Source organism: Marmota monax, unplaced genomic scaffold (assembly GCF_021218885.2).
Source record: "Marmota monax isolate L192 unplaced genomic scaffold, Marmota_monax_Labrador192_F-V1.1 WCK01_AAM20220418_F8-fsc00003, whole genome shotgun sequence".
Classification (NCBI taxonomy): domain Eukaryota; kingdom Metazoa; phylum Chordata; class Mammalia; order Rodentia; family Sciuridae; genus Marmota; species Marmota monax.
In genome coordinates, this window is record NW_026694084.1 from 34,644,794 (window position 1) to 34,668,539 (window position 23,746).

The window sequence follows — 23,746 nt, forward strand, 5'->3', positions numbered from 1 at the left end:
CTTTCTACCTTTTTATGGCAGATGCCCAGTGTGTGTGTACGTCTGTGTGCATACATGCACGTTTGTGTTTTGGGTGCTGTGAAGTCGCTGAACCTTTGAAACCAGGCTTGTAGGATTCCACAGACAAACCCGTAATGCTGGCGGGAAGGAGGCGTCTGTGGAGCAGAACAGGTCTCAGTGTTTGCAGAAAGGATGCCGGAGAGCTCAGGCTGCCCTGCGTGAGAGCAAGAGTGTGTGAGTGTGAGATGTGGTATGTGTGTGAATGTGAGTGTGTGTGACCATGTGAAAGCCTGAGAGTAGGCATGTAAGAGTGTGAGTGTATGTATGTGATGCATGTGTTCCAGGGTGTGAGTGAGTGTGTGTGTGTGAATGTGTGTGTGTGAACCTCTTAGAGTATGAGTATGTACGACTGTGTGCATTTGAGAGAGTGTGAGAGTGCCAGGGTGCCAGAAAACATGCAGAAGTGTATGGGTATGTGTGCATGTGTGTATGGTGTTAGGTGAAGGCGTGTGCACGTGTAATGTAGCTCGAGTGTGTTTGTGTGTTTACAAGGCTTGAGAAGGGTCTGGGCTTTCCTTGGGTGCAAGGGAGTGGGTGTGGAAGGGAGTTGGGTGTGGCAGAGTGGGAGCCAGAGCGCACTCCTGTGCAGGGCCAGGGGCAGGCGGGCCGTGTCGCCCTTCCACTTCCACAGGGATGCGAGCCAGTCTAGTGCAGGCCAGGGGCCTGGGGGGATCTGGTCCATTTTACTACAGTGAGCAAATTAAGAGCAGAGTCAAAACAGAGCAAGGGATCAGGTTCTGCACATTCCTGCCTTTTATGAAGCCGTATAAAATCAGGACTTTGGACTACATACAATCTTTAAGCTCTTTCAGCTTTAATATTCTATTTTTAGTTAGAATTTTACATACATTTTATTTTTCTTACTTTCTATGAGTCCCTATTTCCTGGAAAAATTGGGATAATAATCTCCCTTTTTGAAAGCTGTTATGAAGATCAGTCAAAACCTTATTTGGAAATGGTCTTTGTAAACTGTAAAGGACTCTAAACATGTTCTTATCATTGTTAGGATAATATCATAATAGGGGCCAGTGAATTATGAGGAGATTGAGTGAAATTATTTCCAAACAGAAACAGACTGCATTTGGGTCATGCTATCTATTTTATAAAAGGTAAAGACAAGTTCATGGCTTTGACCATGAGGGATAAGTTGATCCCCCAAAGAATGGTAATCTGATCTTCCTGGGCGAGGAGGGTAGGAGTAGGCTGCAAGCATGCGGTGCGGCTGATATGCAATTAATAATTCAAACAGGCACATGGTGCTATTTTACAGGGCACCCTGCCCCTGATAACTCATCAATAAAATATTGGGTTCAGTTGTTTGGAGCCCACAGCTAATTTGAGAGCAACATTCTCACTTAGAAAAGCTGCTTGACGTGGGTAGCCAGAGTGTCAGGAAGGCCTGCGGTATGAAATGAAAATGTCAGGAAAGGAAATGAGCTCCAACCCTTGCTCCTTCTAGAAGGGCAGGGCGTGATCCTAGAATCTAGGTCACCAGCAGGTAGTGTGGCCCTGGGGAAAGTTTCTCTCCACCCGCACGGAGTTCCCGACATGGTTTCCCATGCCCTGGCCAGGGTCCTCTGTGAGATGTCCACTCCATCCCAGGAGTGATGGAGACCTCTGACTCAGGGTCCAATGGCCACAGGCCAAGGGGACCCCTCTGCAGCCCTTGAAGGGAACCCTCATCCTTCACTTTGGCTGATTATTGTTTTCACTTTTGAAGCGACACCAATTCATGGAAGAAAAAATTTTCAAATACATACGAATAAAAAGAATAAGAAAAATTGCAGCTGTGCACATTTTCAATTAAAAAAAATATATGTGTCTTTAAAGCAGCCTTAGAGAGCTTCACAAAGCCCAGCTGCAGGGTGCCTTGAATGTGTGGTCGCCTATTGTCTTCACCACAGCTACATGACCTGCTGTGTGCTGACAGAGTTGAAATCCACCATCTAAAACCCAAATGCCTTCAAAACTGAATCCTGTTTTATATTAATATGGGGTCAAATGACTGAAGCCTGTTTTGTTATATGAGGTTAAATGACCCGAATAGAGGTGAGTCTTGTTTGGGACTTCAGTGATGCAGATGTCTGCAAATATTCATGTAGTGCTACACCATTATCAGTGGGCTTAATTTCTGAGCACTGCCCAAGACCCTTGGGGTGTTTATGGCATGTTCACCAGGTTTCTCAAAACTGAAGCTTCCCTTATGATTCCCCCATGGCAGGTGAAGAACCTAAGGTGCACATAGATCCTGCCACTTGCCCAGCATCAAAACTGGAAGGTGGCAGCTGTAAGATTCAAACCAAGAAAATGCCTCTAACTCTCAACCCAGCCCTGGTCCACATTTCCCATGACAGGGCACACAAAGAAAACAGTCATCATTGTTTGTCCATCTGGGAGAAGAGAAGGAAGCTGTCTGGGATGAGAGTAGATGGCCCCAGGCTATCCCGATGGCTGCTGCTTTTCCAGCTAGTGACTGTCCCCCTTTGCTCAGCCTGCAACCCTGTCATGGTTGAACTGGGAACAGTGGCGCTCACAACTCACACAGTTCCTAAATAAGGAAGGAACCGTGAAGTGCATGTGGGGCATCCTGAGCTCAAGGTGACCTGCCTGGCTTTATGGAATGGCGGATGGTGAGGCAGCAGCTCCTTAAACCTGGTCCTTGCAGGAATATGGTGGATACCCTGGCCTGTTCTCCAGCAGGGCTGTGCTTGTCTTATGGGGCACAGCAGTCCCTACCCAGGCTGATCAATGGTGGGGATATCTGACCCTGCACCAGCCCCCGAAGATCAAATCAGGAATGTAGAGCTGTGAGAAATCTTTTCTGTTAGGCCTGAACACACTCAGGCTAAACCAGTTCTATTTTGCATTCCTTTTTTTACTTCAGCATTTTGGGTTCTGTTACTTCTGTAGGAATCTATCCTCGCCATTTCCAAGGGCAGATCCCCAGGTTTCACAAGCAGAGTTCAGAGGGGAAAGGGTGAGGTCCATGTCCCTGGCTAGAATACTATGCCAGGCTGGGTTCTGAGTTATATCAGCTTCCTAGAAATTGCTTGACACTTTAAGTTCTTTTCTTTTAATAAATGAGCCGAATGAACTCCTTTCCCCCCTCCCCACCAAACAAAGGAACATAAACAGGAACATAACTTTAATTTCAGAGACTCTTTGCTTTCCCCAATTTCTCTAGACCACACAAGACCCAAGATGAAGCTCATTCCTTAGATTTTCAGCCACAAAAGGCCACTTTGTCAGTTCTGTCCCTTGCTTTTTGCCCTTAGTGTGGAAGACTGCACAAGCTCTGGTCCCCATGAATGGGCTCAGCTAGAGCACAAGGCTCAGGTTCTGGATGAAGTGTCCTAATGACAGCCCATTTCTCACCCACAAAATGTCAGCTTCCGTAGTTCTGATATTTTCTGTCTTAACTTCTGCTCATTTTTATTGCCCAGGACCACGGTTCAGGGTTTATAGACTAAGTCTGTCCCTGTGGCCTTGCTTCCCAGCCTGGATTCCAGCTCCCCATGGCTTGTCGGCCTCCTGGAGTCTCTGCTCAGCACTGCCTGCAGACCTTAGATGGGCTCTGTGCCCTGGAGCAGGCCAAGGCTCGATGACCCCTGTCAAATTTCTTTGCTGGGTACCATGCCTTCACAGCCTGAGTCCCTCCACTGAGGCTGGCTCTTTGCTAGGTTTGTTGCTGAACTCCCAACCTGCCTGAACTCCATCTTGTGCCCCCAAAGCTGAATATCCTCACCAGGTTGGACTGAATGACCCCCTGGGGCTTTCCCAACCTGAGATTCTCAGAGTCTGCGAGGATTATATTACCCTTGGCCTTGGCAGAGGACTTTTCAGTATAGAGACTGTTCAGAACACCCGCTTCACATTTCATTGGGGCCTCTAGAGTTTCCTTATTGTGCACATGGTTTCCAAAAGTGAAGGCACTCCAATCATGACAGTTCCATGTCTACCTGCACCTCAATTCCTTCTCCATGTTTTGTGCCTCTAGAGAAGAAGGGTTCATGTCTACCATGGAGGTCTCCCCTAACTGCAAGACCTCAGAAGATTTTTATTTGAGAGCATGTCTGTTGTGGAGCCATTATCTGGAGCTACTTTTAAACTGGTTCTGTTCAGGGTCAAGAATTTAGAAGATAATTGGGATTCCATCAGTGCCCTTCCCATATCTCCAATACAGTCCTTACCAGAATGGCTTAATGCTTTCCAACATGGGCTTTGGGGTTTGGCAGATATAAATTCTTGGGATAGAGGCAAATACTATCCATTGTGTTTCATTTGCCTTTTAGTATGAGAACACAGGAAGAACCCGTTCCCTGACTTCCTTTGCAGCATGAGGGGACAGAACAATACTGTAGGAGCCCAGGCCTGGTGTCTGTGAGCTTCTGAGTGACTCTCTTTCCTTTACCTTTCTTGTCTTCAGCTGGTTGGATATAGAGGACCAAAAAGAGGACTCTAATGCCTCAGTGGAAGGAGGCAGGGTTCCAAATCCACTGCTTGGAAGCCCCCCACCCTGGCCATACCCTTACTAGGACATGGATGAGAAACAAGTCTTTTTATTGTATTTCAGCTCCTAAGTGTGACAGCCATTTGTTGTAGTGTTCAGCTTTTACTGACCAGTATAGATCTGGAGCTAGTTTTACAAGTAACTACATATGTTTGAGCAAATCCTTTAAATATTTTTTGTGCTTTGTCATCTGTATGAAACTTTCCTTGCAGTCTAGAGGTCATGGGAGGAGTGTCCGGTGCAGCCATTCCAGGTAACAGTGGACCTTGCCTATACAGCTTACCTAGGAGTTGACTTCAACTGTTCCTCTAATGTGTGGGGCTTGATCCCACTCCAGGGTGTTCTCAAGTGCTTCCTTTACCTGGATCATTTCCCTTCTGGTTGCTACTGTCTCATTTTTTTAGGGCCAGTCTTCAATACTATGTCCTCAAAGACACCTTCCCTGCTGACTCCAATTAAATCAGCACCCTTCCCTCCAATTCTTTATTCAGTCACCCTACTTAGTTTTCTTCATTGCATCTATCCCTGTCTGGAAGTAGATTATTTATGCATTGGTTTATCAAAATATTATCTGTTATCACCCTGCCTGCATGATAGCTGTGTGGGGGAAACACTTCTGCCATGACTTCTCTGGCACGTGGGGGCATTGTGGATGCTCAACAGTTGCTGCCTGACAGGGAGGACCACATGAGGTCTTTAGGTAGGGAATCTGGCAGCTGACCCAGCATGTGACAAGTGCTCCAAAAATGGCCGCTGTATTAATTGTCTGCATTGGGCCTGTTGACACGTTCCTCTTTCCAATTGGTTGCAAACTTCTCAAAGCCAGAAAGTAATCATCTTTGGTTCTCAATAAACTCTGTATGTAAGAGGTGATTGATACATGCGATTGACAAGAACTTCAAATTGTGTGTTTGACCTGGTGCATTCAAAAAGACCAATGAAACCATCCTTGTTCTAAAAAAAATTAAACCTTTTTATTAGTATATTTATTTTTTATATAAAAGAAATACAAAAAAAAAGAAAAACACAAAGAAAATGTTTTCATGGCAAATCAGATTTGTCGGTGCCTTCGGCTTGGGCTCCAGGCTCCGGCCCACTGGGGCTCAGCAAAGTCCGCCGGTTGTAATGGCCCTTGATGATCCCTGTGTTGTTGTTCTCGTTGAGCAGCTGCTTCTGCCTCTGCCTGTTGAGGGACTGGACCAGGCCCAGGACCACTGCGGCCAAGGAGTACTGCCCGGGCAGTCTTCTCGGGGGCAAGATGAACGGGTTGGGCTGGACTCTTCCCAGGAGAAAGTACGTTTTGATTTTCCCTTCCTGCTCGCTGATGCCCTTCACGTAGATCTCCCCTCGGTAGTCAAAGGCAAAGCCCTGGTCCTTCAGGATGAGATAGGTCTCCTCTGGGACTTGGATCCGGCCGCTCACCCCCGTGCTGTCCATCCGGCTCGCCAGGTTCACGGTTTTGCCCCAAATGTCATACTGTGGTTTCTTGGCGCCAATCACTCCAGCTACCACTGAGCCATGGCTGATGCCTGTGAATGAACCGAAGGAGCGAGAGATGAGGGAGAAAAGAGGGACAGATGGGGTTTGGACCCTACCTGGGGAGGCCATCAAACGTGTGTCTCTGAGGATGAATTGCAGAGTCCAGATCCTGCCTAAGTCACTTAGGAGATGTGTGATGAAGGTCAGCTACTTAACCTAGTTGGGCCTCACTTTTCCCATCTGTAAAATGGAAATAATGAAAGGAAGTGTCAACAAGATAAAAGAAGCAAAGCCCCGGGCATAGGGCCTCCAACCAATGCTTGCTCGACACAGCAGAACTGCTGTTCTCCCGCACACTGACTTGTCTAGGCCTGTGCGATGAGGAAACGCTGACCAGGAGGCAGGGCCCGGGATCTCCTGCTTCTGCCCACATGGTGCTCTGAGAGTGGGGGCAGAGCTTTCCCTCCTCTGTCCCTCGTGCAGCTCTTCCACACCCTCCATCAGTCCATGTGAAGGCTTCCTCACTGCTTCTCTGTCTCCCTCCTTGTCCTCTCGCTCCACCCTCCACACTTTCACAGAAGGGGAAGGGCCTGATGCACACATGTGACCAAGTTACCACCCTCCTCCATCTACCGGGACTCCTTTGACCTGCAGGATAAAGCTGAAGCTCCCTAAGATCCAGGACTTCTCTGGTTTAGCTTTTGCTTAACTCACCAGCCACATTCTCCCCTACCCTCTCCCTTACCCCTGCTCCACGTCCATAGTGCTCTGCTGGTTCCCATGCCAGTCACCTACCACACCTACCACCTTCTGCTTACCACCTTTGTGCCTTGGTTCTGACTTTCTCTCTGCTTGGCTTCTATTTGGCAAAGGGAGCCACCTCCTTTGGGAAAACTAGACTTCACTTCTAGAAATGACAGCATTTCACTAAACATGTAAGTGGGCATGTGTACACACTGAGTAGGCACCTACTATGTGCCAGGTACTGTTCCAGGCACTGGGGATATGGCTGGCAAGAAAAGAGATAAAGTCCTGGCCCTCATGGAATTCACCTTCTACTGGGGAGAGAGGAAATAAGAAAACAGGTAATACAATGTCAGCAAAATCAATCAGGGTACAGGGATAGAGAAAGTGGGGGTACACTCAGGAGTAAGGACCATGAGCTAAGACCTTTTTGAGCAGAGATTTGAAGAAAGTGATGTGATCAGTCAGACAACTATCTGGGTGGGTTCTTCCAGGCAGAGGCAGAGCAACACACACACACACACACACCATAAAAATGACTGCAAATTTGAAAAGCAGACTGTAGAATGCATGTGAATCACAATGATCATTAGCTCTAAATTTTGCAGGGCACATTCAGAGCCATCATCCCATCTGACTCCCATATGACTTATGAGCTGACAGGCAGAGTGTGAGTGTAGCATCCAGCTTACACAGGAGGAAACTGAGACTCAGAGGGTGAGAACGTCTTGCCCAAGGTCATAGAGTTGGATACTGCAGTTCTGAAACACATACTGAGATGCTCGATCAGCTGGGAAATTAATTGTCAAACCTCTGAGATCAATGTAACTGTACAGCAGTTTAATATATCATGCCAAGGTTGCTCCTAGTTCAGTCAATGTCTTTGGAATTTACTAGACTATCTCTCTGTTCAGGACTAAAGTTCTCTTTTTATTCCTGGTTCAATTTTGTAGTTGATTTCAGAACAGACATGCAGGGTTGATGGAAGCTGTGGGAACAGGCCTGACCAACCCCTTCGTAAACCAAAAACATAAATATAACTTCTTTTTGTTCCAAAGAACAAAGGCACATGGCATTCCTTAGAAATGGGCATTTCTGGATCTCTTTTCTTTGAGAGCTCCTAAAGGAAAACACATGAAGTAAAATGGACATCTACAGTGTGGGACGGTGGCCGGGGTCTACAGCTGCATACCCTGCCAGCCAGGAGTCACTCATCTCAGAGTCGAGAAGTCTGGGAGCTGCTGCTGGAATGACTACTGGGCTGTGTGATGTTAGGCTAGTCACTCCCCTTTTCTGGGTCTGAGTTTACTCAGCTATAATGTGGGAATGGGGACAGAGGAGGGGCTTTCAAACTGGCGTTGAAGACCCCTGGAAGTTCGGTAGTGATGTAGAAGTAATTAGCAAAGTACACAAATCATAAAGGATTATTATTCAATTGCAATGATTGTTTTTTAAAGATATTTTTAGTTGTAGGTGGACACAATACCTTTATTTTGTTTACTTATATGTGGTGCTGAGGATTGAACCCAGTGCCTCACACATGCTAGGCAAGCGCTCTACCACTGAGCCACAACCCCAGACCAACGATTGTTGTTTTTTTATTGCTATTTTGCGCAAGCCTGTCCCCAAGCCTGAAGGAGGGTGAGCTTCAAGGCTGGACAATGTGCTGTAGGCTCTCTGCCTAACTCTGGCTCAGTACAGGATCAGGTACCCTTGGGAATAGAGTCCTGCTTTCACTTGAAGTCATTATCTAGGAGATCTGAGAACAACCCATGGACCACCAGTATCAAACAACCAGAAGTCAAACTGGAATTATTCTTAGGTGGTTAGCTATCTCTACAAGCAGGACCTTGCATGGTGGGTGGAACCAGATTGAAACCATGTCTAGGATCTGCCAAAGACCAGCCCTACTGTATTTCTGCGCTCAGGCCAGTATCCTTCCCTTTTTTCTAACATCTTGAGTGAGAGGAACCTCAGAAAGGCCTGAGCTGACCCTCTGCCTGTCCTTGTTAGGGTCACACTAAGCCTACTGAATTTTGCAGGAAAAATTTCCCTGCCTTGAGACCCACGGGGTGGAAGTTGCTGACAGAACGAGGGAGGAAGCGGTTTTCTGAAGCCCCGGCTTCCAGCTGCGACTCACCAATCCGGAGTTCAAAATTGTTGAATGAATGCTTGTTGATCTCCTGTATGCTTTCGGTCAGGGCGAGGGAGAAGTCGGCCAGGGCACACAGGTGCCCCCACTTGTCTTCACATTGCTGGAGCAAACATGAGAAGGGCTCATTCAGTTGATGACTGCTACTGTTTCTGCAGCAGGGCTTTCTGCCCTAGCCCTACCCACACGTCCCTGAGAAGGAAATAATCATGTGCCTGTCCACTCTTCCAGAAGCATAGATCACAGGAGACTCACTTAAGAGTGTAGCACATGTGGCTCATTACATAGAAAATATTTTGGGTTTTGCAGACTATATGGTCTTTGTTGTATTTGAAAGGAGAAAAAGATAAAATGTAAATGACTGGACATGGTTATGTCCCAATAAAACTTTATTGACTAGGGTAAGTGGTGGGCCAGATTTGGCCTGTGGGCATGAGTTTCCTGACCCCTGCTATTGTGTTCCACAAATATGTACCATGTAGGTTTCTTCCCAGAGAGTCACTCTTGGAATTCTTTTAGTTGGAAAAAAAATGCAGGAAGGATGGAAGGAATTTAATAAGGACTCCATCTCCCTCAGCAATGGACTCATATTCATTTAACATTTGTTGAAGACTTACTAGGTGCAAGGCTTTGTATGGGGAGCATGGCAGTAGCCCAGGTAATTCATCCATTAGCCCTTGAAGGTAGATATTAATGTCCCCATGTAACACTGAGTGCTTGGCACATGGTTAATATCTCAAAATTCCAGAGCTATAATTATTTCATACAACTTTGGAAGGAGACAATGAAAATAAGAACAATAAAACAGGCTAGCATCAGGGGTTTAGTGATACCCCCACATAAATCATAGTCAGGGTATCTCTAGGCCCTGTTTTTTTTTGTTTTTTTTTTGGTACCAGGGATTGAATTCAGGGGCACTCAAACACTGAGCCACATCCCAGCCCTATTTTGTATTTTATTTAGAGACAGGATCTCACTGAGTTGCTTAGTGCCTCTCTGTTGCTGAGGCTGGCTTTGAACTCATGATCCTCCTGCCTCAGTCTTCCGAGATGCTGGGATTAGAGGTGTGCACCACTGCACCTGGCAGGCTCTGACTTTTGTTCAATGGAAAAGTGAAGTTAGAGGGAAGCCTGGAGGTCTCTCAGCATAGCAGTATTACTTTATCCAGTAGAGTGGCCCTGCCTGAGTCCCTGCAAACCACAGTTTTCATAACCCCGTTCCCAAGCCTCCTAGTCACAGGGGTGTCACCACTTTCAGTGACATGGCAACAGCAAGGCTGGCAAAGGCATGGCATAGCAAAAAAAACAAAACAAAACAAAACAAAAAACACAAAAAAACAGCATGGCATAGCAAAGGCTATGCTGGGTCCTGAGTCCTTTACCTGTTTTTCTGGTGACAGGCCTGACACTGCCATGTAGGTGCTGCCAATGGTCTTGATCTTTTCAATGTCTTGAAACCGGTCCTCACCAAGCAGCTGAAACGGATCAGGCAATGGTGTTAGTCTGGTGCTTACTCTTCCCCCAGGCTGCGGCTCCTGAAAATGAGCCCCTAGCTCACATGAAGAAAAGTCTAGCTCTCATGCTGGGGATCCTTGCCTCTCTGGAGGTCTCACAGTCAGCCAGTGACTGTGCACCTGCTAAGTGCCAGGAGCCTAGATGGTGTGACCAGACACCCTAGAAGGAGTAGGTGTGTTTCCGAGAATCTTTGAAATAAATAAGATTAGCTCAAGGAGGTCATCAAGACTGTCCCCAAATTCTCAACAAATCTCATTGGTTCTTTTTTCACCATGTGCTTAGAACCTCCTTAGCACCTCCCTGCTTGCACCCTGGTCTAAGCCCCTGCAGGATCCCAGCTGGGCTATGCAGAGCCTGCCTGCTCCTTCCTCCTCTCTCCCAGAGTGGTGGCCACAATGATCCTGTTTACGAGTGAGTTAGAACGTGTCCCTGCTTTATACAGAACCCTCCAATGGCTTCCAGCTCTGTCAGGGTCAAAGCGTCTTCACTGCAATCTGCAAAGCTTGTCACAGCCTGACCCCTCCCTGTTGTCCTTGTTGTTCATTTTATTCCAGCCACACTGACCTCCTTCCTAGTCCTGGAAGAGGCCAGGCTTATTTCTGCTTCAGGAGGTTTGCATCTGAGGTTCCGGGAGACGACTCTCCCTCAGACCACCTGGGGCTCCCTCCTCACCTCCAGGTCTTCCCTCCACCCCATCTTGCCAGCGTAGTCTGGCTGACCGCCCTATCCGCAGTTGAACGCGACACCCTCTCCCTTCTGCACACTCTTACTCTCCTGTTTTGTCTTCTCTTCTTAACACTTATGCCTGCTTTGGCTTGTTTGTCATCATGTCCCTCTCTCCTCACTGGAATGCAGGACTCCAGGGGCATGTATAGACAGAGCTGAGGGTGTTGAATGGAGGAATGAGCGAATGAATGGCTAAACTAAAGAATGGTGGCCATCCTCAGCATTTCCTCCATTTTTACCTGCAGTTGGGATTTTCACGCTAAGGAGGGGAAACCTTGGTCTCTTATTTAATAATGGTGGTAGGCAGGATAATGCCTCCTGACCTAGCTTCTAAGATCTCTATGTCCTAATCCCTGGAAAGCACACCTCTCTTATTTCTCTTGGTTAAAGGGATTTTGCAGGTATGATTAGTTTTGGGAAATCTAATCACAATGGTCTTCATAGGAGAAACTGGGAAGCAGGAGAGATAGAGAAGGACATTACATGGAAGCAGAAATCAGAGTGACATGATTGGTAGCTTTGTAGATGGAGAAAGAGGCAATAAGCCAGGGAATGCAGGTGGCTTCTAGATGCTGGAGAAGACAAAGAAGTGGTTTCTCCCTGGAGCCTCCAGAGGGAATACAGACCTGTGATTGCTTTAATAAATTTCTGTTGTTTTAAGCCAATAAATTGATGGTAATTTGTTACAGCAGCAACAGGAAACTAATACAGCTACTATTCATAGAGCTCCTAAATGTCTGAGAAACAATTTATATGAGGTCCTGGCCATCACAGAGCTAACAGCCCAGGTAAGGCCAGATGTCATAAATTAATAATCACACACTAGCTCAAATTTAATTATGTTTAAGATGGAAATGTACAGGTTGTAGGCATGAGAAGTATAGACTATTTTGATCCAATCTGGTGAATCTGGGAAGGCAGCTGATTTACAACTTTAGTTCTTAGGCTTGAGAAGGGGTTTCCTACAATTTGTGTATGAATCTGTGTGTTGGGAGGCTGGGGGCAAAGTGTTGAGGGAGCATGCAGACTGAGGAGATAGCATTAAAAAAGCTCAGAGTTGGGAGAGATGCACAGTGGCTTCAAAGAAATACACAGAGGCCAATATGGCTGCAGAGTCGTAAACCTGGCTGTGAGCTGAAGATTAGGAGCTGGGAGAGGCAATGGGGCCAGAGCACACAAGGGCCTATAGGATACACTGAAAATATCGAAGACACAGGCTTTCAGGAAAACAGCAGTGGCAAGCACTGCTTAGTAGGCAGAGACTAGGTTGGATTTGCATTTTGGAAAGGTCATCCTGGATGCTGCAGGGGAGAGGAAACATGGGGTGACCTATTGCAGTATCAAAGCAGAAGATAATGATGGCTTGGGTTAGAGATGGAGACACACATATGGATATTTGGAGAGACTACTTGTGATAAACTAAATAGTGCTTTGTGTTTGGTGGCTTAAGAAATAGCTTCTAATGACATTTGTGAGTGCAGGTTGTAGATTTGTGTGTGTGTGTGTGTGTGTATAAGTACATGTGCAAAGGTGTTTGAAGACATATGCATATGTGCATGGTGCTTGTGTACATGTCCATGTGTGCATTCTGGTGTATGGGCATGCATGTTCACACATGTATGTGTGTAGTGTGCACAGATATTTTTTGTACAGCAATGTCAACTTGTGTGTGTTTGTGTGTGGATGTGCACACATATGTGCATGGTGTGCAGACATGTTACCTATGTGCATGTATTGATATGTGTGCATCTTTGTGTGGGCACATAAACACATGCACATGTGTGTGGTGTGTATGTGCATGTTTGTATGTACGTGTGTGTTTGAGTGTGTGTTTGAAGGTGGTCAGGAGGCAGAGAAGAGGCAGACTGGAGAGTCTGGAATGGCAGAGTTGAGTTAAACCACTTGCTGTTCTATCCCATGCACTCATTTTATATTGAGAAAAATTTCTGAATCAAGAATTTCTAAATTTCAGTGATTCCCTGACCTTACGATGGTTGGCTGACCTCCATGCTTCTATAAAATTTGGTCAACTTGAAGCCTGCACTTGTGCCTGGCTGTTCCTGTGAAAAGCTTCCTAGCTGCCCCACCTCATACCCTTAGCCATCTTTTGTCACTTTATGAGGGATGGCAGCCCAAGTGACAGTAAAATGTTTGAGGCTGGGGTCAAGGTGGTGTGTTTCTTTGTACCCAAATCTAAGGGCCTTGGATGCATTGGTGACTGCTATTATTCCTTGGGAACATTAGGTGATATTGGATGGCCTCTCCCTTCAGTGTGGTTTAACAAACCTTCACCTAGTATAGATAATATGCCTCATTACCCCAGTCAGTAATTATTTTATGTCCATTTTATGTAAGGAAACTGAGGCAACAGGGTTGATGGAACTTTTTAAAGTTCATCCATCTAGGAGAAGTCAGGGCTAGACTTTGCACCTTGAAGCTTGGGTCCAATGTTCTGCTTTCCTATCCTGCCACCTTGCCTTGAAGCAGTGGTTTTCAAAGTGTGGTCCCATCAGCATTACTTAGAAACTTGTAAAAAACAGAAAGTCATGGTTCTGTCTACACCTACTGACTCAGAAACTCTGGACATGGCTTAACACGTCTTCCAGGTGTTTTTGACACACTGAAGTTTGAGAGGCACTGCTTTGATAAAGGAAGAAAATGGACAGTCTGTAGTATGGTGACTTAACCATTCAACTTCTCATTCCATAGATGATTATTGAATGCTATGTTCCAGGCACTGGGATACGAGGTTGGCAAGATCATCCTTGCTTCCAAAGCCTTTTAGTGTCCCGTGATGCACTCTACTACAGGTCATTGGTACCTGCACACCACATTGAGGACTGGAGCTAATGTGGATTTGAATTTTTCTTCCAGACCTGAAACTTGAATGGTGCAATTCTGTGATGTGTTCTACCAAATCATTGGATAAGTCATGGCACATTCCAAACTCCACTTCAAGATTTGATTGTTAGAGAGACCCATGGGAGGCTGTGACATATTCCCTCCTCAGGGATCTGTGCCTCCTTTGCCTCTGCCTGGCACCATCCCCACAGGTATTCCTATGGCTGATTCTACTCCTTCATCTCCTCCAGGATTCCCATATAAGTCACTTTCCCAGTGAGGCTCTTTGGATGATTCTATCTGAAATTGCATCATGGATGTCAGAGGACCCAACATAGTTCTGTGGGAGCACGAACCAGGCTCTGCTTTTTTCTTAGAATTTCTTGTCACAGAGCCATTTCCAAGTCCTGGCACAGGTAGCCCCTCCTCAGAAGTCCATTTAGAGGCAGCAAGGGGCTTTGTTATTTCATTTAATACACAGGCAGCACATTTACCTAATCTGTGGCTGAACATGTCTAGGGTCATAATGTGGGGTCCATCACCCCCTTTCACTATAAAAAAATGAAAACAGAGGACCAAAGTGTGAGAGGACTTTGATAGCCCTTCGAGCAGGAAGGGGCTGTGGGGTGAGGAGCTGGCGCTGGCTTATTGCAAACAGTCTTGCCGGATGTGCTTGGAGCAATGTTCAGCTTTCTTCTGTGCCTAGAAAGAATTTTGCAGGATCCCAAGTTCCTGTGATAATTCTACCAGTAAGAGAGCAGCAGAAGCATTAAAGTGAGCTCAGCAGGGAAGAATCTAGAGGGCCTGTACTGAGTGCAAGGAGGAAGGCACGTCTGTGCACACGGAGCCACCCGGGGAAAGCCTGGGGTGGGCAAGCCAGGGAATTAGGCTTCAAAGGATGTGGCAGAATGCTCTGCCTTTGGTGGCTGCAGATGGTGAGACATAGGTGGGGGAGGAAGTGGAGCTAGATAACTAGTCTTTCGTTGTCCAGGTCAGAAATGATGTGGCCAGGCATAGGCCATGCCAATGGTGACCAGCTGATCTGAGAGCCCCGAGAAGGTACTGAGACATTTTCACTCTTGCAGCACATTGTCAATAACCAAGATGTGGAACTAACCTCAGTGTCCATTGATGGGTGAATGGAGAAGAAAGCATGGTGTGTGTGTATATATATATATATATATATATATATATATATATATATATATATATATATATATATAACAGGATACTCTTCAGCTGCCAAAGAAGGAAATTCCATCCATTGCAACAGCCCAAATGGACCTGGAGGACATTAGGCTGAGTGAAATAAGCCAAGCACAGAAAGGCAAACATTGCCTGATCTCACTTACATGTGGAATCTAAAAACGCCACATATAGAAGTGGAGCATGGAGTGGTGGTTACCAGCAGCCAGGAGTGAGTGGGAGCTGGGAGATATTGGCCATAGATACACTGCTTTGGTTAAGAGGAATAAATTCTTGAGGGCTATTGCACACCTCAGTAGCTATAGTCAATTTAATGCATTGCACACTTGGAAATTGCTAAGAAGGATAGTAAGTTCAAGGCCTTGTGCCTCACTAAGGAGCTGGAGCTGGCCTGGGGAAGCCATTGGAGGGTTTTAGGGTTGAAAGGGATGTTTGATTTTAAGTGTTTTCATCACACATACACACACACACACACACAATGGTCAGAATGTGAGGTGATGATGTTAATTGGCTTGATTTCAACATTCTCCAATGCACGCATCCATCAAACATCAATTAGCTAGCTCATAATTGTCATTGTGATAATTAAGTCAGACAATACGTGTCTCTGTGTTTATAATACAGCCTAGAATTCTCTAAATGCAAGAAAACCCACCAAAGGTGATAATTCACACAAGGCTATGACAACAATGATGCCCATTTGTGACTGTAAATTTCTGAGGCTCAGATTTACCTCATCAAAGTCAGCAATGATCTCGTTGAGCAAGCGCAGGCATTCCACTCCCTGGTTATTCATTTCAGTCTGAGAGTAAAAGTCTGCGAATCCTGGGATGGAGGCAAACATCACCCCAACAGCATCATAGGATTGAGAATACAGCTCCTGGACAGAGACACACAGAGAGGAAGCCAGAAATGATCATGGGAGGTCAGGTTCTGCAACGATGCTACCTGTGCACATGTGCATAGGAGCCCCGTGAGAGGACAGAACACGGAACCCAGACACAATTGTCAACATCTGGAACAGAGTTCCTTAGACTGGGCTGCTGATGAAGAACAGGAGTTTATTTTTTATAGTTCTGGATTTAGTATCTGGTGAGAACTCACTTTCTGGTTTATAGATGGCAACTTCTACCCTCAAGGCAGCTCTCCAGGGGCCTCTTTGATAAAGGTGCTAATCTCATTCATGGCTTAGTCACCTCTCAGTCTCCCACCTCCTAATACCATCATCTTGGAGATCAGCATTTCAATATAGGACTTTTGGAGAGACACACCAACGTCATTCATTGTACCATAATCAGAGCATCATTACCAATGGGTTGGGACTATCAAAGATAAGTCATCTTTAGCCTTAGCTGGGCTCTGAGTTCTGATTGTTGGTTCATTTGTCCTTGGTCAGCTCCTTTTTCTCATCTCCTTAATGGTGGACCCAACTTCCACCAGTCTCCTAACCTACCCTCCACTCTATTCCTCTCAGTAGGACTCTTACCTCCTACCTCTTGAGAAAACTGATGCTCTGGGCAGTGACTCGCCTCTGCTCCAACCTTAAGCACGTGTGTACATTCCTATTTATTTTCATCTCCTTTGCTTCAACTCCAGAGTGCATGATTTCCTTCTCTTGCCGAAGGTCAAGGCTTATACTTGAGCTCTTGACCCTCTTATAGCTTACCCCCTTGGTAATCCTTTCCTTTTAAAAAACTCTTCTCCTATCTTCCTCTCCCGGCTCCTGCTCATCCTCTAAGTGTGTCTTCTAGGGGAAGGACCAGCATACCCTGGAACATGCAGACATCGTGACTGTCTATCAACCAGTCCCTCTTCATCCTTCCTTCTGGCCTTCACAGACTAGTTTTCTCCGTCATCTCTCAGGCTGGAATAAAATGAATAGAGGACAGGCCAGCCTGCCAATGCAAGTGGAAAAACCAGCACACATGTTAGCTCATAGCTTCCTGGGTGCTTGCAGCTTGGCACACGGGTCACCCAAGACCTCTATTCTCTTGACTTTCTATGCTTTAGTGAAGTCCTTTGTTTTTTCATGCCTGATACCTATAAAGATGGCTTTCCGCCTTCCTTCCATTTTACATGCTGATGGTTGCTTCAGTTCTGACCTTGATCCACTGACTGGTTCAAATTTTACACACTTACCTGGTCTCAGCCTTTCCAATACCCACGTGAAGACAGTTTCTGAATTTCTATCTCCAGGTCCATTATTCTGGGGCTTTGGACTTCCATGTCTCATGCTGGGTTTTCCTCACACTCCTCAATTCACAATGCTATCAACCCAGCGCATCTCTCCTGCTATCCCCGCACCTGCTCCTTCATTCTGTAACTCTGCTAGAGGCACCGGAATTGCCAAACATCAGATAGGGAGTCTGAGTCACCACTGAATCCTTATCCATCAGGCCCACATTCATTAAATTACCAAGTCCCGCTAAGTTTGTTTTTGTCTCCTAAGATTTTAAAAAAATCCTCCTACAATTAAAAAAGTTAAACCCTTTCCAGTTCCTTCCTTGACCACTAATATGACAGCCACCTACTGGCAGACCTCAGTAGCATCTGCTATATAGCAGGTGGAGTGATCCTCTGAAGATACTGTACTGTTATGCTTCTCCCATTCTTAAAACCCTTCAGTGGCTCACTCTTGCCCTCAGGACAAGGCTTAAACACTGTTTCTTGGTACGTGTTCATGCCCTCCCTTCCACCTACCTCTTCAGCCTCATTGCCTGCAAACTTGGGCCCCAGAAACACCAAGGCATTTCTGCTTCTGTGCCCATGCACCTGCCTGCCATCTTCTCGCCCAAGCCTCAACTGTCTGTGCTTTTCTCTGAATGACCACCAGGGGACACTCTGCTCACGTCAGCAGCAGCCTAGAAGTGTCATGATACTAGGGGCCCTCAAGAGCAGCTCTCAACCAGTGACAGATGGAAGGTGGTGTGTCCTATCCCCCCCTCTTTTTTTTCTTCTGGGACCAGGTGACTTTGAGGTAAGCTTTTATACTATTTCCCTGAATTCTCCTGCGGGATTAAGCTCCAGTTGCCCACAGAGGAAGCTGATCCAGTAATGGATCATTTATCAGTTGTTGCTTTCCTTCCCACTCTCTTCCACAGCAGGGTTTCCTGGGACCACCTGTGGGTAAATTGCTTGCTCTAACTTCATGGTTTCAAGGTTTGCTTCTAGAAGAAGTCAAACAAGGACACACACACATACTGTTTCTATTTCACACTTAAATGATTTAATTCCCTCTGCCTGTTCCGTGGTGGGAAATGTCCTTCCAACTCTGCAGTTAGCCTCCTTAACCAGGCTGATTCTTCACTAGCTGTTCAGAGACCACGTCTTCCATAAATCTTCAGACTCCCAGATGGGTCAGGAGGTTGAGTTGATGCTGAGGAGGTGCCCTGGGCAACTCTGCAGTGTACCTATTGCCCTCTGCATTATTGTCTTCATGTCTATCTCTTCTTTCAAATGTGAAATCCATGAGGGCAAAGACCACATGCCATTCATCATAGTACATTGAATGCAGTTAATATTATTGGATGTCTGCAGTGTAATGCACACCCTACACAGGATCTGGGATAACATAAATATGCAAAGCTTTTTGCTGAGTTAACAACTCCTTGGCCTTTGTGGGAAATATAAAAGCTTACAAATGCTTTCACATGAATTTAGCAATTCCATCCCTGCAATAACCCTGTGAAGTAGCCAATTATTATCCTTACTTTACAGATCAGCAAAGGAGATGGAGGAGCTGTTGTTTGGATCTCACAGCTAGTAGCAGAGTAGCAGGTTTAGAGGATTGCAGGGCCTTCCCCACTCTACACACCTGCATTACCTCCTCTGCCCATCATACCCTAGGTCTGGGAAAGATGGTGTTGCTAATTCATGACCAATGCATCCTGAGCTTTAAGTGTAGATGAATCTGAATGGTTGCCTTCTCTAGTCCTGGTGCAAAAGAGCAGAGATAGCCAACTGGGTTGGGTTGGGGTGTGGAGAGATCAGAGATAAAGAGTGAGGACCTGTACTAGTGGGCTTGCCACTTGGGAGAAGAAACGTTGTTAAGCTCAGGTGCAAATGAATGCATGGGAAGATAAGACAGACTGAAGTACTCTTGGCCTTTAGCACAGTGGCCACTGATGTCTCATGGCCATATGACTGTGGCTGTCCTCAGTCACATTCTTCCCAGTGAGATGAGGTGAAGTGGGGCATGAGGGGTAGAAATTCCCTCCCTCGCACTTCCCCAGTGGGCAGAAGGCATTACTGGGAATTTCCTTGGTGGGTCAAGGCAGGAATGTGGGAAGAGAGAGGACCACCCCTACAGACATGGGCCCATGACCTTGAGTGAATTCTCTGGCCTCTGGTTCTTCCACTGTGGAAAGAAAGGGCCAACTCCTGCTCTGCTTTTGGCCCTGCTTGCACTGAAATGCTCTTCTTGAGTGGTCCGTCCATTTGCTTCTCAAACATTATGGACGACAGTGGCTCTCTCACTGATCCTGGTCACCGCTTTTACTGTAGTCCCTGTGGGCCTGGGAGGTGGAGACAGCTCCGACCGTAGCCCACTCCAGGAGTTATTATCATCTCATTCTTATCCCTATTGCCTCAATAGAAAAGAGGTGGCACATTCAAGTAGCGGTCACTGAAGAGAGGTTAGTTTACAAAGAGCCTGATTAGAAAGATGAATCAAGAAATTAGGGAAACCTAAGAAATCCTTCAGGAGCCCAAGGATGTGACCCAGAGCTGTCATTCCCCTTGGTCCATAGGGACAAGAAGAGTCCAAAGGAAGGGAGTGGAATTAGCATTGAAGGCAGCATGGCCATGGTCTTCAGAGGAGCTTGTAATTTCTGTGTAGTGACATAGCCAGGCTCACATGGTTTAAGGGAATAAATATCCAGAACTATGTCTCCTTCTTATTCTTCTGACCTGCTATTCCAGTAGTCACATTGGCGACTCTCAACTGGGCGTCAGAGGGCATGAGGTCATTGATATAGCCTTTGCAGGTCTGTGTCCCTGCTTCCTGGCCCAAGTAGACCAGGGAGAAGAAGGTAAATGGACTTGGAGGGGCACAGGAAGAGTTCCAGCCCACTTGCCCACACTAAGAGGTGGTTTCTTTATTCAACTCACTCTAATTAACTGCTTTGAGTGTTCCATCTGTTTCTTGCTATTTTGGGCTTAAAGAAGATAAAATCAGTTTGTAAACTGGGAAGGGGTGGATGAATATAGAAACACTATTATTGTTTTATTGTCCTCTTCCCCTGGTTGGCTGGATGTACAGATGGGACCGGGTGGAGGATTTTGAGCATATGCATGAGCTTCCCTGCCCACCCCACCCCATGCCAGGAGAAGGCTTAGTCTCCTTTTGGTTCAGGGAACCATTGTTTTGCCCTTTACCCATCCAGGCCTGTCTAATTCCAAGTCCTGTATGTCTTATACAAGTTAAGCCACCTCTCTGCAGGGGAGACACATGCATGCAGGTCTCTCCTCAATGTGCCATTCTTAGTTTAACCTTTCATGATCCCTGCTATAGTCTGAATGGATCCCCTAGACTTATATGTTGAAACTTAACCACCAATGTGACAGCATTAGGAGGTGGGGCTTTCAGAAGGTGACTAAGTGATGAAGGCAGAGCTCTTATGGAGGGGATTAGGGCCCTCTGAAAGGACTGGAGGGACTGTGACCCTTTTCTCCTGCTCTTCTGCTATGTGAGGACACAGAGTTCAAAGTGCCATCTTGGGAGAAGAATGAACCTCACCAGTTACTGAACTTGCCCAGCCTCCTCAACTATGAGAAAGAATTCCTGTCTTTGTAAGTGACCCAACCTTAGGTATTTTGACCCTAGGTATTCTGTTATTGGTGCTCAAACAGACTAAGATATCTATGTAAATATCTTTCAATATCGAGTTCATTACTCAACTTTTTCTGTTCTCAGAGAATGTATCACTACCTGACATATGTTAGATATTTATTTGCTCTAGTCCCTGTCTCCCAGTGACAATGCATGCTTCATAATAACAAGGACCTTTTCTGCTTTATTCAGTTTTAACCCAGTGTCTACACCTGGCACATAGTTGGTGCTTGATGAATACATGTTGAATGAATGGGAGAATGGGGAAGAGGTGGGGCTGTGACTAGGAAGGAGTAGAAAAAATAATGATGGCTCACATTTTCAAAAACAATAGCAGCCAACCCACACCGTGCTCTTCACATCTGCCATGTACCATTTAAGCACTCTGTGCCTAGTAACACACGGGGGTGTTGTCACACACTGGGTGAAGTTGGAAAATACTGTGATGCTCCTTTTGCAGACAAGGGAAATAGGGTCCAGAAGGGCCTGTCACTCGCTGGTGGCCACAGTGGTGCTGAGTGGAGGAGGCGAGACTGCTTCTCACACCTACGGCCTTTCTCCACTGAGACTTCCTGGCACCAGCTGTACTGGGCACACAAGGCATTGTTCTCACCCAATTTTGCTCTCACACCAGCTCAGTAAGGATGCTTAGATGAGGAAATGGACAGAGAGGTGGGGTAACTTAGGTCACACAGCTAGTTAGTAGCAGAGATGGAACTTGCACTGTGTGCACTCTCCAGCACCTGGGACAGCTTGTCAGAGTCCTGTTCACAGCTCTAAAAAATGCTGGTGGGTTTCCTGGGACTCAGCACTAGCCTGCTTGACACTGATGACCTACCCGGGCATGGAACCCCAGCTGGCATTGCCTGCAAGAAACTTCCTGCCTCTCAGAGGAGCAGGTGCACTTGAACCTTTGTTCTGGTGACATGGCTGGAACAGCTTTGGACAGGATGCCTGCAGAGGCAAGGTCTGTCCATCGCCCTGGGTTTGGGTGGTGTGAGTCATCGGTGTCATTGCTGCCCTTCTCTATGTAGGAGGGCAGCGAGGTAGAGGAGAAAGAACACGTGGGCTTTTGTGTTACCCAACTTGGGTTTGAATTTGAGTTTAGTACTTGCTAGCTTTGTGACCCTAAGCAAGTTTTTTTCCTTCTCTGAGCCTCAATCTCTTCATTCATGAAATGGGTATAATAATTCTTACCTCCTTATTGTACTTTGAATAAACTCCTTCAACATTTGTCCCTTTGTACCTAAAATTCTTCAGCTCCTAAGACTCTGAAGTGCAGGTAGTCTTGGCACCCCTTTGTCACAAATATCCTGCAATGTTGCAGTTCTCTGCCTTGACTCTTTGGGTCTGTCTGAAATACTTTTCTTCCACTTTCTGGAAGTGGGTCCTCAGAGCATAGGGACAATCAGAGCCATTTTACAGGTGAGAAAACTAAGGTTCAATTTGCCTCAAGTCATAGTTCTTAAATGGTGGAGCTGCTATTTGAACACATGCCTTTCTGGCTTACTAACTTGGGGTTTTCCCACTAGACCACAGTGACTCCCTTGAAGGGCTTTAAGAAGGGTTGAAATTCAGGAGGGGAGAGGAAAGAAAGGCTGAGCTTGCAGCAATGGTGTTGTGGTGGCTCTAAGTGGACCCTTGGCTGCTGTGGCCTGGAACACACACGGGCTGCACCTGAGAAGTTGCCTGGCCTCTACAGCCACAGGTTATGCTGGCTGCTCCTCTTTGAGCAAGGCCCGGGGAATCTGAGGCAAGAGACCCATGTTGATACACATGATTCACTCAGTCTGAATGCACTGAGAAACCTCCAAGGCCCACTGATGGACACAGTACCACCCCAGGAAGAGAGCCCAGGGAGGTAAAGTGGGGGTAGGACTAGGTGGTACCTGGGGACACCTGTGGCCCCTGAAACTCACATGTACTTCTAATCATACTCCAAGGTTTGCATCACATTCAGATTTGTATCAAGAAGGGGAGCTAAGAATGCCTTTACTCTAATAGCAACAGCTCATGAAGCTGGGGGCTCCTGAAGACCCCTGCAGGTCTCCCCTGCCCTTCACCTAGGATGCCTCCTTGCCCCCCCTTTTCTCTGTGTCCTGTGCACACACATGCACATACATGCTCCCCAGTCTTGCCTGACCCCAGGACAACTTGGGCAGCCACTTGACAAGGGAGAGAGTGGCACAGAAGCCAGAAATGTGAGGGGCTGGGGCTGCGGGGAGTGTGAGGCATGTCACAAACTTCTCAGGGTCCCAGTTTCTTCGCCAATGCCCAGCTGGTGGAACTCTCCTCTGGGGGCTGTGAATGGAATGAAAGATAATGTTCCCCAACTGCCTGGCTTGGTGTCTGGCCTGCAGCATGTTCAGTCAACCGCAGTTCATCACAGTGTGCGAGTTCTCTGGGCGATGTAAGCATGTTAGTGTCTAATCCGAGTTGAGTGTGAACTGTTTAAAGATTTTTGAAACCTCAAATAATCCTGACTGGACTTTTGTTTGGTAATGTCTCATATGTCTGATGAGGGCTGCGGCCGCCATTTTTGTGGTTTAGAGGATTTGCCCTGAGATCTTAGTAGGCGTTTCTTGTTGGTTTCCTTCTTTTCAGAAGGAAACCAGTTCCTCCTGGCTTTCCCCACTGGTCCAAAACACATTGCTGTTTTGGAATCCCGGCTGAGAGGCAGCTCT

General features: G+C 46.5%; 1 protein-coding gene across 2 annotated transcripts in view; it reads right to left on the reverse strand.

Annotated features, from left to right (window-relative positions):
- Nucleotides 1–5,611: 5,611 nt before the first annotated feature.
- The window catches only part of Adcy8 (adenylate cyclase 8), a 229,979-nt gene continuing 211,844 nt past the window's right edge, over nt 5,612–23,746 (reverse strand). For both annotated transcript variants that reach the window (XM_046464767.2, XM_058585739.1), the window contains 4 exons: nt 15,966–16,112; nt 10,327–10,419; nt 8,934–9,048; nt 5,612–6,099 (listed from right to left, as the gene is read on the reverse strand). In XM_046464767.2, the coding sequence (XP_046320723.1) occupies nt 5,612–6,099; nt 8,934–9,048; nt 10,327–10,419; nt 15,966–16,112 (843 nt within the window). The remainder of the gene's footprint in view (nt 6,100–8,933; nt 9,049–10,326; nt 10,420–15,965; nt 16,113–23,746) is intronic.